Genomic DNA, 13,189 nt, shown 5'->3' on the forward strand with positions numbered 1-13,189 from the left:
AAGGTCACTGTGCCCCGCGCTCCCCCCACCATACTCGGCAGGGGAAGAACGTCCCCGCCAGCCTTCCGTCCAAGAAATACATGTTAGGTATTTTGGGTTTTTTACCGGATGGGGCTACAAATACCGGACTGTCCAGGTGAAAACCAGACACCTGGCAACCCTAAAGGAGGAGCTTGTGTTAAATACTCTTATTCAGGTAGAAGTAAAATTGATTAGGAGTTAAATTGATTTTTGAGGTTGTTAGGTTTTAGAATTGATTTTTGAATGAGGGAAGGAGATTTGGTGTACGTTTGGCTTAGTTTTTGTGAGGGCAGTGCAGATTTGTTTGTTTCACCTAAAGTAGTAAGCTTAGTGTGGGGTGAGTGGTATTGGAAAATCTTAATTATTAATTATGATTTAACTGTTTCAGGGTAAAGCACAAAAGTTGATTTGCAGGAGCAAAGAAACCCTAATAGTTGCTTTGTATGACTTTACCAGTTAAAATTCTGTATCTGCCCAATACTGTTTTTCACCTGTACATAGTCTTAAATACAGTATCAAAGCAACCAATATCTGATCTTTTTATCATGAGGAAAATCCTGTTGCTGCTTAAAAACCATATCAGGACACCATTTCATGCCTTGGTCAAGATCTTAGTATCCTGCAGACTCTTGTGGTTGATAATAAATAGATTATTTATGCCACAAGCACTTATAGAAACACAGAAGATGTCAGCAGAGTAGACAATATTGGATGCTGTGTAGTGGATTGAGTATTAAAATGTACTGCAAGGAATGTCAACCCATATTCGCATCTGGAATGAAATCCTTTATGTAATTTTACTAAGTGGTTTTTATAGTGACTGGCAGAGGGTTGTGGTTTTTTTGTTTTTTTTGGGTGCCTACACAAAGTGATATGTGTTGTAAGCAACACCAACCATTCATATTAACTTAACTATACAAGTGAAATAAAAATCAGTTGCTCTGTGTTCTGTATTAAGGATGTTAAGAAGCTGGTAATCCACTAACTGTGTAATTGAAACAGGTTTTTATCGACTACATGATTCGACACTAAGGGATGGCTACCCCTGCTGCGTCTCTGCAGTTTAAGTGTAGTAAAACCAGGCATGCAGGCAGGCGGCACCATGTAGACAGTGCTGCGGAGAACCACTCCTCCACCCCTTGCTGCTTCTGTATCAGAGGGCAGGGGGTTACTCACTTATATCCTTGCTCTGTATTGTGTAATCTGAACCTGAAGCCTTTTATAGAGGAGGTTATATTTCAACAGAATGCTTTGTGTTCTAGAGGAGTGTCTCAGCATTTAGAAAACAGTGGTTTATTTTAATTAATCTAAAGAATATAGTAGTGGCAAACAACTGTTTTCTATTTTTAGCAAAGCATGTACAGAAAATGTGTAAAACATTTGTGTGGCAGAATAGGAAAGTGTAACTACTTTTGGGCAAAAGGCCCCTCTTTATTAATGGAAAGTGAGTTTCTTCAGTGTTGAAAGTTAGTCTACACTGACTTTTGGAAAGAATAACTACCTATAAAAATGCTCTGAGGCATAGTGATCAGATTAGAATGTGTCCTCTACAATTCTTCTTTTTTAACAGTGATTCTTGTTCTTCTGAACATAGTTCAAATGATTGAAAAACTGCGGATCAGAAATGAACTTTGTGCCATGCTGACTAACAGGAACTAGGGACGTAAAATCCCGATTAATCAGTTAACTGATTAAACGTTAGGTTAACCTAACATTTAACTGACTTAGCAGGCTCCTGGCCCTGGCCCTGCTGCAACTGGCAACGGTGGGAGGCTCCTAGCCCTGGGGATGCTGCCACTAGCATTGTCATCATCAAGAGGCTTCCAGCCCTGGCCTCAGGGCTGGGGCTGCTGCCAGCAGCAATGGCGGAAGGCTCCCGGCTCTGATCTCAGGGTTGGGGCTGCCACCAGCAGCAGGCGGCTCCTGGTTCCAGTGCTGGGGGTTGTGTCTGACTCCTGGCTCCACTGGGACAGTCCTCTGCCCTCAGCACAGCTAAGGAACTTGAGTTTTCTTTTCACCTTCCTCTGGAACAGAGAGCAGGGATCTCTTAAGATTAGGGTATGTCCCATATGATCACTTTTCCTGTGCATTAGGCATTGATGGATCGCAGGCCTTCTGTTATTAAAACAGAACAAAACATGGATATGTGTTCACTCTTTTCACTGTTTCCCTAAAAACAGGCAAAAGTTTTGAATTTCAACAAGATGTTAACTTTGATTTTGTTTTTTGTTTGTTTTGCAGTGGTCCTATTCTGTATGGCAGCCCTAATATTTCCAATAGGATTTTACATCAATGAAGTTGGAGGTCAACCATATAAATTGCCCAACAACACAGTGGTTGGGTCCTCATATGTACTGTTTGTTTTATCCATTTTCTTTACAATAGTGGGACTTCTATTTGCTGGCAAAGTTTGTCTACCTGGCTGATGAATATGTGAACTGCATGAGTTTGTTTCAGAGGAGAGCAAGACATCAGAGCTGCATTCTCAAGAGAGCCTAGATCAGACTATCAAAATGCTTACTGAAAAGAGAAATACTTTGACTTGTTCTCACTATGCACTTTGGAATAAAAAGAGAGAGAGCCTTTCCCATAACCAAATACAGACATCGTTGACTAATCTCCTGAGCATAATAATGCAGTCAGGTCTGCACTGTGATAGGGACTAGTGAAGAAGAATGCTTTACACTGAGAAGCATATTGCCCCATGTTACTGTATCTGTTTTTAATGTCTAACAATTTGAAAATCAAAATATTTATGAACCTTGTGGTAGACTAGAGGATTGCAAAGGAGTTAAAGTGAGGCTGGCCTCACAGTTTAGGAGATTAGCATTTTACATCTCTCTTCAGATGGGCAAAGCCTTTGGCACCAAATGAATCCATCTTGCATTACTGCACCAAGAAGCCAATAGATCGAAATATGTTCTTTACAATATGCGTAACAAGAAAAATTACATACATCTCCCTTCAGTTATAGAAAAACACTAAAAAGCTTTTTTGAGGGGAGAGGGGTATTCTTCCATATAATATATTACTGATGCAGTATACTGTGTGTGTGTATATATGTGTGTGTGTATACACACGTACACATAAACAATTCCTGGAAGATAACTCAGAACACTTTGCTAGCAGAACACTGTGGTGTGCAAAACTAGGACTCAATAGAAAAAGCCATTTCTCTGAAGGCCACATAGCTGAGAGTCTTCAGTTTACCTCATTCTTTGTAGCAGCCCTTGATTTTAACAGGTTTTTGTAATAGGTACAAAAAATCCCATGTCTTTCTAGGTGCAATTTTAAGTTAAGCTAAAATTCTTTGTATTGTAATTTATTTGTATATGAGGGTAAAAGGTGAGATCACATCATACCTTAAAGTTAAAATCCTAATTTTGGGAAACTGACACTATTTAAATTATTAGCAACTGTTGTACAGGGAGTCTCTTTTCTACTGCTTTGTTTGTTACATTAACAACGGATTTATTTATACATGTTCAAGCACAGCAAATTACCATAGGTGAATTTCTCTAATGCATATAACATTCAGTGTTTAGGTCAACATGTGAACACACTATTCTGTAGTAAAGTTGGATGAATTTATTCACATGTGAGTATTAAGTCAATTCATCTTCTTTACCAAAAAATGAGCAATATAACTATTTTTAATGTCTATATGCCTTGTTTACTAAAGTCGATGATAAAAAATGTGGGCATAAGGATCATCTGAATTGAGAGTGTAAGTTTCCCCTAAAATCAACATTTTTTTAAACCCAAGAACCTGGGATCCATGGATAGTGAGATTTTTCAATATTCACTTTGTTTGATTTTTATTAGCACAAAACTTTGAAATCCCAGAAAGCTTGCTTGCAGGATCAAGCCCTTATTCCCCAGTTAACATGTATTCTTTTTGTGAGATAGTATTGACAAACATAATTCTTTTCAACAAATAGATTATCCAAATGTACTCAAGAAAAAAGCTGTTTTACTTAAGCCTATGTTTTTGTAAGGCATAAGTGAAACTGGGTGCATTTTTCTGTAAGAATGATTATATTGCTTCTGAAATGTATCATGATTTTGGAAAAAACAGCTATCATGGCAGAAAGTGTTAGAAATGAGATACCTTATACCCATGTGGGGAACCTGAGGCCTGGGGGCTGGATGTACCCCCGGCTTGCTTGGATCTGGCCCTGAGGCTCAGGGTCCCCCAGCATTGGGGAGATTGTGCTGGTGCTCCAGTCCCGTCCCCCCCCACCCCCTCCCCGGCAGGGCTGAAGCTCACAATCTACTAGGCTGGGCTCCCCTAGACTCTGGTGTGTGAGGGGGAATATGGTATTTTTTGGCTTCTCACTTGTGTGCGGCCCCAATCCAAAAAAGGTTCCCCACCCCTGCCTTATACAATTACAGTATCTTGAACTGTGTGCCATCAGAAGTATTTTAGCGAGGAAAAATTCACTGATTAATATATTGGATCACTTTCTGATGTTTGTTTAAAAAAAACCCTATCACTTCACTGACGGGCCCAAGGAAGCTTTCACATCAAAGCCTTTCAGTAAAAGAATATATAGTCAGATTCCCATCTGGACCTGCTAGTTCAGATTTGATTGGTTTATAATTTAGATCCTGATTCTGCAGTCATAGCTGCACAGGAAATCTAGAGCTTCATTGACATCAATGGAGCTCTGTATATGAAAGCAATCTGGATGGATCCAATTGTAGGATGGGGAGGGTAGTGTCTAAATTTGCATTGTCATCAGACTGGTGGTATAATAGGTTAATGAACCATAGCTCACTTATTAATTTGATAAGCTAATAACTTTGTATCCATCAGTCTTACTGTAAATAGCTCCCTAAAATATTTTCAACTGGATCACAGATAGTGGGAGTGGGGAGAAGAGTTTCTCAGCTGCTAAGAATTTTTCCCCATGTTTACTTATTTCAGTTAGTGACATCCTGTATTATAATAATAATAATATTCATTTAAGCTTATATTTACAATGTATTACCATTTAATTAAAAATTGTGGAGCATATCCAGTCCATAAATGGCTCGCTGGAACCTTAGTGGGTTAGCCAGTTCTATAAATCAGTAAAGACAGCAAAGCTTCAGCTAGCAGGCTGTTTTAGTTAATATTGGGGCATTTCATTCTAGAAATAGATGATCCATTTGCATTTTAAAAAAAGGTCCTGGTAAGCGTAAAGAGACAGCTGTCAATAGTTGCTTTGTAATAAGGTCACTAAGTACTTATACAGTACAGTATTAATTTATAGCAGAAAATCATATCTTGTAAACTGTATATAAAACACTGTTCTATGGTGCAATCATTTGTCAAACTTATGTCTGTTACTTTTGTTTTAAAGTTGTGTGCATTATTTTCATACCTAAGAGCATCACTGTAAAATCTGCTGAATACTATTTATAGGTTTTATTTGCACAAGGATTAGTTTTTAAACTACAGGAAGTTCCTGTTGAACATGCCTAAACATCTGTATGAATCTTCTCCAAAGGTAATCAATGTTACATGTTTAAGAATGTTTTTCAGACTTTGCCAGTCGTTTTATATATTTCTGAAGGACAGTTTAGTCTGTAATAGGTCACAGCACACTTGTTTAGTCTTCATTATCACCTGAAAGGTTTAATGTTATGGCATAATGCAATTTATGTATGCATTTTGTTGTTTTGTTTGGTTATGTTCAAGTCCTAATCAGAAACTTAAAATACTTTAAAAACAAAAACTATAAATGTGTATAACTTTTCTCGAAGACATATGGAATAACTCACTAGAAGCTTTTGTAGTTTCTCTGTGGGGCAGTGTGTTTCTCTGAAAGCATTTACAAACCCATTCACCATTTGAACTTTCATTTCTGAGCCTCTGAGCATTTAACAACTGATCCACAATGCTAGTATGGTGTAACAGCTCTCAGACTTAATCCTGCTCCTGCCTTTACTCCAAGGAAAACTCCCAGGCGGTGACTTTAAATGGGTGCAGGATTAGTCCCCCTCTCCTTATACCGGTACTGCTGTTTCAGAGCCTCCGTGTAAAGCGTTGCAGCCCGCCCCGGGTATGTCCCTTCACCAGGAAACATGGCTAAACTCCAGGCTGGCCTCTGCAAACGGCGCGAAGGAAGGAAAAGATGAAGGCAAGAGGTGTCTGCCACTCGCTCGCCCGGTAGCGGTCCTAGGCGCAGGATGCCTGTGCTGCGGCGGCGGCGGGCTCCTCCCCGCCCGGCGCTGATCGCCTGCCCTGCTCCTACAGACTGTGCAAACGAACAGACTTTTCTTCACTTGTATTTTTGTTATCGAGCAAATTTATCAAAAATAAATTGTCTACGAAAGGCCTGGCCCCGTCTGCGCTGATTGCGAGCGCCGCCCGCAGCCCCCTGCCGCTCGGAGCGTACCACTGCTCGGCGTGAGGCTGGACCTCCCCCCCCCCCCCCGGCGGGGAATAGTTCCTCCCGTTTCTATGGCGACGCGCTAACACACGGCTGGGCCGGAGGCGGCTGCTCCCCTGTTCTTCCCTGGCCAGCGGGGGTGAGGCCGAAGAGCAGAGGGGGGAGGGGAGCTGAGCTCGAACGGGCTCACCCGCCTGCCAGGGCTCAGATGCTTCACCCCCTGTGACTGCGCAGCTCCCGTGTCCCTACCCGGGACTCGCGGGCTCGCCGAGGCGGCGCCCTTCTGGCCCCCTGGGCGCTGAGGGTACCAGGCCCGCCCGGATCGGGCTCTTGCCTCGGAAGATCGGCCGTGCGGCAGCGGCTGTCAGAGCGCGGCGTCCCAGGGTACGCGGGGCGGAGGGGTGTGGGAATGAGACCGGCTGGGGACGCAACAGGGTCTAAGGGCCCCGCGTCTGTTGGGGCGGGAGAGAAACTTTCCAGCGCTGCTTCAGGGCGGGAACGTGCCCTCGTGTCACTGCTCCGCCCAAGGTAGAGCAGGTGGTTTAGCACGAGTCCTTCGCACGTTCCGTTGAAAGGCAAGTGGCCCCTTCCCACCGCTCCCAGTCGTGAAAGAAGAGGGGGGATTAGCTGTTGGGTGAGGGCAGGGGACTGGACTCAATGACCTCGCAAGGTCCCTTCCGGTTCTATGAGCTAGGTAATGTGCCATACAGCTAGTAACTGCTTATGCTTATTGAGCGGTTCTGTCTTGGGTTGAGCAGACACACCCTGAATATACATTTCTGAGACCGGAAGAAGAGCCATGTGTATTCTCAGAAGTTTCTCTCTCTCACCAGCAGCATTTGGTCCAGTAAAATATATTATGTCACCCCACTTGTCTCTCTAATACAGGACTGGGATGTAAAATGGTGAAGGTTCAGGTAAATATAGCGGCAATGCCCAGTCACGGGCTAACTGTAGTATCTGTCTACCCACAAAGTAAACGAGAACATCCAACCACTAGATAAACCCAAAATACCCATGTTTAGTGGGCTGATCTGGGTTTAGTGTAAGTGGTGACATAGAAGATGTTTAAATAATTGAATTTGTGCTTCATACTGTTTGGGTTCCATTATTACTATTATTACTATTTATTATTTTATTAGCTTAGTCTCATATCTACGGCATCATCAGTGGACCATAATTAAATGGCAGAAAAGAAACTTGAAAATGTACAAATGTAGTTTGAAAAAGAACATTTAAGAAGTCTGTACCGTTACTTCAACATTATTTATGCTTCATATGTGATAAAACAGATGGAAAAAGGAGAATTATTGGTTCCAAATCAGCAGAGCTCTGCAAAGACATCATATCCATTTTATATCCAGAGGTAACCGAATCCGCAGATGTGGATGTGGATATCTCAGCTCAGTTTTGTAAATATGGATGTGGATGCAGATATACGTTTTGTATCTAGAATTTCACAGTGAGGTTATCTGCGGCTCATTTTTGTGGGCACAGATACAAACTTTGTATCCACACAGGGCTCTATAAATCAATAATACCCTGAAAATTGTGTGCTACTAAAATAACTGTGTGTCTGTACAGTATTTAATGTATTGCTGAAGCAGACTAATCAAAAAAGTTAGATCTATAGACCTAAACTTTCCTGTGTGGTCTTGCTATGCAAAACAGAATACATTTACGTTATTGGTTTTCTCTTAAATATCTTGGCAAAAATAAGATTTTTAAAAAGAAATAATTATCTTGACTGAATTAAGAAACATGAAATCAGAATGGCAGATTGCCTCTGTGGCGATAGCTTGCAACCTGCATGTTCCACTTTAACTCTAAGACTATAGTAATTCTCTTGGTTTCTTCTGGTGATGTGAAGTGAGATAGGTTCACTGGGTTGTGGTGTTTATAAGCTCTCTAACTCCTTACATCTAATTCTCAGCTGCAGAGTTCTTATTTTTGGTGGGTTTACCTTTCTCCTGGTAGAGCTGAACAGCCAACACACAGTTTCCCAGCAATTTTGGACACACATTTTATTGGATAGAACCCTTGATGAATGACTTCTAGCAAAATGATGTCCACGTATATTTTTATGTAAGGTAACTGTCACTGGTTTTGTTTTTTCTTTTCTTTTTTTTTTTTTTTTTTTTTGATCACAGGTACAACACAGTTAAGTACAGGGATGGGGAATAATTTTTGCAGGGGACCCACTTAAAAATTTGGGGAGGTGATCAAGGGATGGGCCCCCCATCAGGGGTGGAGTCTCAGGTGGAAGGGGTGGGGCCTCGGGTAAAAAGGGCAGTTCCCTCTATGTGCTGCATGCTCCTGGTGGAGGGAGGAGACTTCCAATTAGAGCCTGGGGGCAGGGGAGCATGTGGCACTTTAGAGGGAATCACCAGCCATTTTGAACAGCTGGCAGCTCCTTCTAGGTGCCACGTGACTCTGGCAGGGGGAAGAAACTTTGCATCTTCCCCCACCCCAGGCCAATCGGAGTCTAGGGGCAGGGGAGCATGTAAAGTCTCTTGCTCTCCACCCTACCTGGGTCAGACGGCACCTAGAAGGAACTGCCAGCCTTTTCAAACAATTGGCAGTTACCTCTAGGCGCCATGCGTGCCCCTGGCAGGGGGAAGAGACTTCTTGCACTGCCCCATTTCCAGGGCCTGATTGGCCTGGGGGAAAGGGAGTGTGCAAAGTCATTCTCTGTTCAAAATGGCTGGTGGCTCCCACTAGGCTCTGTGTGCCGCTAGCAGGGGGAGAGCTGCCAGCTGCTTTGAACAGCTAATTATTTCACGCACTCCCTGTCCCCCAGGTTTCGATTGGCTTGGCAGCCAAGCAAGCTATATCTTGCCTACCCCTGGTTAAGTATGTGGTTTTTATTGATTTATATCCATGGGATTATAGTCCTAGGAAAGTGATATCTTGTGTCAAGCATTTGTGTCTAGCTTTTACTGTTGATATTCTAAACTTCCACTCTTTAATGCTATGTCTCTCTTTTTAAAAGAACATTACATATTTGGTCATAAATCCAATGGATGCCCAAACCAGAAAAATGGCTCAATTATTGGACAATGATCAGTTCTTGGAAAAAGTAGGGTAAGGAAATCATTATGGGGGGAGTGCTTAAATTGAATGAAATATACATCTTAGGTGATGCAATCTACATTTTCCCATTAATTTGTATGTTAGGATGCTTAAAATGGCATATGAATTCTTAATTGTAGAACATAAAGCAGAATATTTAATGTTTATGGGTGACAATGAGCAATTTTATAAGTGGACTATTTGATGGTGCAACAGCATTCTCAGTGATGCAAATATAGCTACCCAGTTTGTGAAATGCCTTATTTTGTAGTGTAAGCATAGGACCTGGCACAGTTCCCGTGAAAGGCCGACCATCCTGGCATGATATTACAATAACTGATTTGGAGCCTGATAATGGTTTACTGGTTACGCACATCAACCAGACGCAAGACCTACTGGTAAACAAATACTCTTACTAAATGTAGTAATTCCTCAGCTGATGTATGCTTGCATTAAATATATAGAAGGGAATATATGAGGAGACAGAAAATTAATGTTCTATGTCCCATATGCACCCCAGAAAAGAACACAGTGATTTTTATCACCAGATCTACAGTGAATAGAGGCAACTTTTCTTGAGGAGGTCTGTGTACCAGCAGGTATATGTCTTGTATAGTAAACTAAAATTATAAATGTTTAGATCCATAAACTTTTTGTAGATGTTTAAATTTTCATCTACTCTCATCACCCCAAAATATTCTACCCTTTCTATCAATGAATCAGGCTAAGGACATTTCAAAGCCCTGCATAATTTATTATGTACCCTTCTGTTATTTTGAATTGCTCTCTATCCCTTCATTCCACCAGCAATACTAGCTTCGCCCGCCCATTGTTTAGTTTCTTACATAAACATCTCCATCCCTTCTTCCATACTATACACATGCAAGGGATGCCCTTCCTCAGCTCATTGACAAGGGATCTGTCCTCTCTGCATTACAATCCTTCCTAAAGACCCACTTCAGCTGTGATGTTTATGGGGAAATTATTTCTAGAATTTATACTTCTAAGTATACTAATTAAAATAATCTGACTTTTTAATTTAAAACCATGTTAATTTTATTGTAGTGACATGGCCTATCAAACCTTTGACCACACTATCTCTATTTTGTACTCCTCACTCTTACATCTTCTATTTAAATTGTGAGTTCCTCAGATCAGGGACCATTATTTCTTGTCTGATTGGAAAATGCATAGTACATTGCAATGCTATTGGAAGCAAATAAGATTTTCATTTTCATTATTGAGACTTGTACATGCATGTTCTTTACCAGACTCTCTGGTTATCCAGTGTTTGAAATATATTAGGTTCTTTAGTTAATGGCAGTCTCTAGACCAGCTGGATTGGCCATGATAATTCTTTTCATTTGCATGTTAGTTGCTACTGTGTTTATCAGCAGTTCTTTGTTGTCTCAGATTCACAAAATAAGATCTTTCTAACTACAATTTCCACATACCTTTCTGCTCTAACATGTACTTTTTCACATGTTGCTGTGTTTATATTCAGAAAGAAACAAGAGCAAATGCTATTGAGTGTCTAATTCTGTATTTTAGGTATCAACTTTCATGTGTATCAGTGTTTTACATCAACAACTCCATTTATTTTATACACACACAAAAAATCATAGCTAGTATCCTTAATGGTTATTTTCTCTTACATGTAGCAATATAACTCTTACATCTTTCTTTCTTTAATTTTTTGTTGTTTCTTTTAAAAAACAACAACAATAAGAGGAATAGCTTATGGTTCTTTTTCATTCTATGGATAATTAGGCTATTATAATACAGGCAGTCCCCGGGTTATGTACAAGATAGGGACTGTAGGTTTGTTCTTAAGTTGAATTTGTATGTAAGTCGGAACTGGTACATATTGTAGGGTAAACTCTAGCCAAACATTTTTTTTAGTTTTGGATAGCATAGGGAAAGGTTAACTCCCCTCTAATGTTTGTTTTGCTGTCTGTTCCCCTGTTCAGAAGATTTCACATCTATTTCTGTCCCTGTGACAAACTCAGGACTAAAGGAGTAACTCATCAAATACCAAACAGCTCTGCACCATGCTTTGAGCTAATAGCTTTATTTCCACATACCACCCAGGGTTCTAGGAGGAGGGTCCTTTTTTTGCTAACACAATGAGGCCAGCACTTTGTTTGTTTTGGTGGAGTCTTTGTTTGCCCAGGGAGCCCAGCATGTATAGGGGGAGGAGGGGCGGAGAGGCTGCTTTTGTCTGCTGTTCGGCAGCCTGTTGCTCAGGGGAGGGGGCAGCCTGTTGCTGGCAGGGGGGGAGGGGGGAGGCGTGCAGGATGCGAGGCCGGGGGGGGGGGGGGGGGGGAGCAGCGGGCGTGGGGAGGCACTTTTCCTCTGCCCGGCAGCTCTGCGGGATCCCTGTCCCTGTGGCCAGCTGCTGCAGGCAGAGGCCAGTTGGAGCCGGCCGAAGAGGAGGAGGAGGTGGATTCTAGGACCCAGGTGAGCGAGCCCCGGGGACGCTGCTGCGCTCCGGGAGCCCGGCATGTATAGAGGGGAGGAGGGGCAGAGAGGCTGCTTTTGTCTGTTGGGCAGCCTGTTGCTCAGGGGAGGGGGCAGCCTGTTGCTGGCAGGGGGTGGGGGGGGGCAGCGGGCGTGGGGAGGCACTTTTCCTCTGCCCGGCAGCTCTGCGGGACCCCAGTCGGAGCCGGCCCGAGGAGGAGGAGGATCCTAGGACCCAGGTGAGCGAGCCCCGGGAATGCTGCTGTGCATGTGCGGGAGTTGCCTCACCCCGTTCGTATCTAGGGATCCGACGTAAGTCGGATCCATGTAAGTTGGGGACTGCCTGTAATAGGAAAATGAAGAGAAACAGTGACCTCTAGTGACATCACAGTGACCTGGGGATTACTGGTGTGAACACTTCATGTTAAATTACAAGTGCTTGTTTGCAGCAACACTATTTTAGAGCAACCACTACTTTTGAGCTGCATTTCCCCTGGGAGCACTTTCTATACTTTGAATTGTTGACACTCATCATACCCGCAACAGCTGCTTAGAAGCAATGTAGCAAAAGAGTACCAATATGTTGCTACTAACGAGCATCACTGTATTATGTTCCAAGAGAAAATAACAGACTATAATACCTGTTAAAACTATGTAGTAGACATCTTCTTTGGTGTCTGCTGTAATACACTCCAGGCAGCATTCCTTCTGTTCCAGATCCCAAAGGCTTCTGCTTGCTGCAAGTGGATTTGTGTCAATAGTTTAATTGCCAAATAGTACTTCTTTCCTGCCATCCCTCAGCACTGGTTATATTTGAAGCACACTTGCTATTTCCTATTACTACTTTTAACTTTTCTACTGCTTCTGATTGACAGAAAGTACAAAAAAGGAAGCTGAAGTCCCATGAAGTGCAAACCACAGAAGAATGGCTTAGAAATCACAGTTTAGAATCCATGCAATTAACATTAGAAGATCTCCTAAGAGAGGGCAATATTGTCTTGTAAGTACAATCCAATCCCTTCTTAATCAATCCATTTGCTTACATTATTCATGTTAAATATACATTTCCTTCTAGGAATGCAAGAAATGCCACAGAACAGATAGCATTTACTGCCAAGACAATTGTACATTTTGAATCCAAGCTTTCTGAGTAAGTATATAATATGTGCTACCGTTGTGAAGTATGAGTGATTTCCTTCCTCCAAACATAGATAGTTTTAAAGTGAATTTTTTAATGTCTGATGTTGGACTATGTC

The 13,189-nt window shown here is 42.0% G+C and overlaps 2 protein-coding genes across 11 annotated transcripts in view; both read left to right on the plus strand.

The window, feature by feature from the left end:
• The window catches only part of MOSMO (modulator of smoothened), a 52,556-nt gene extending 46,212 nt beyond the window's left edge, over window positions 1-6,344 (plus strand). For 2 of the 4 annotated variants that reach the window (XM_006123818.5, XM_075899449.2), the window contains one exon: window positions 2,263-6,344. In XM_006123818.5, coding sequence (XP_006123880.1) covers window positions 2,263-2,317 — 55 coding nt within the window. In that variant the 3' untranslated portion in view covers window positions 2,318-6,344. The remainder of the gene's footprint in view (window positions 1-2,262) is intronic. The other 2 variants (XR_016350719.1, XM_075899448.2) reach the window with 2 other exon arrangements.
• A 118-nt stretch (window positions 6,345-6,462) lies between these two features.
• VWA3A (von Willebrand factor A domain containing 3A) overlaps window positions 6,463-13,189 on the plus strand; it is a 71,011-nt gene continuing 64,284 nt past the window's right edge. For 3 of the 7 annotated variants that reach the window (XR_012896157.2, XM_089782308.1, XM_025185046.3), the window contains exons 1-6: window positions 6,463-6,785; window positions 8,379-8,491; window positions 9,394-9,485; window positions 9,745-9,871; window positions 12,809-12,933; window positions 13,009-13,083. Coding sequence is in view for 5 of the 7 variants with exons in the window: in XM_089782308.1 (XP_089638434.1) it covers window positions 9,421-9,485; window positions 9,745-9,871; window positions 12,809-12,933; window positions 13,009-13,083 (392 nt within the window). In the remaining 2 variants the exon portion in view is untranslated. Of the gene's footprint in view, window positions 6,786-8,334; window positions 8,492-9,393; window positions 9,486-9,744; window positions 9,872-12,808; window positions 12,934-13,008; window positions 13,084-13,189 lie in introns of those variants that run through there. The other 4 variants (XM_025185042.3, XM_025185041.3, XM_075899444.2 and 1 more) reach the window with 4 other exon arrangements.

This window comes from Pelodiscus sinensis, chromosome 15, assembly GCF_052426305.1.
Source record: "Pelodiscus sinensis isolate ZL-2025 chromosome 15, ASM5242630v1, whole genome shotgun sequence".
Classification (NCBI taxonomy): domain Eukaryota; kingdom Metazoa; phylum Chordata; order Testudines; family Trionychidae; genus Pelodiscus; species Pelodiscus sinensis.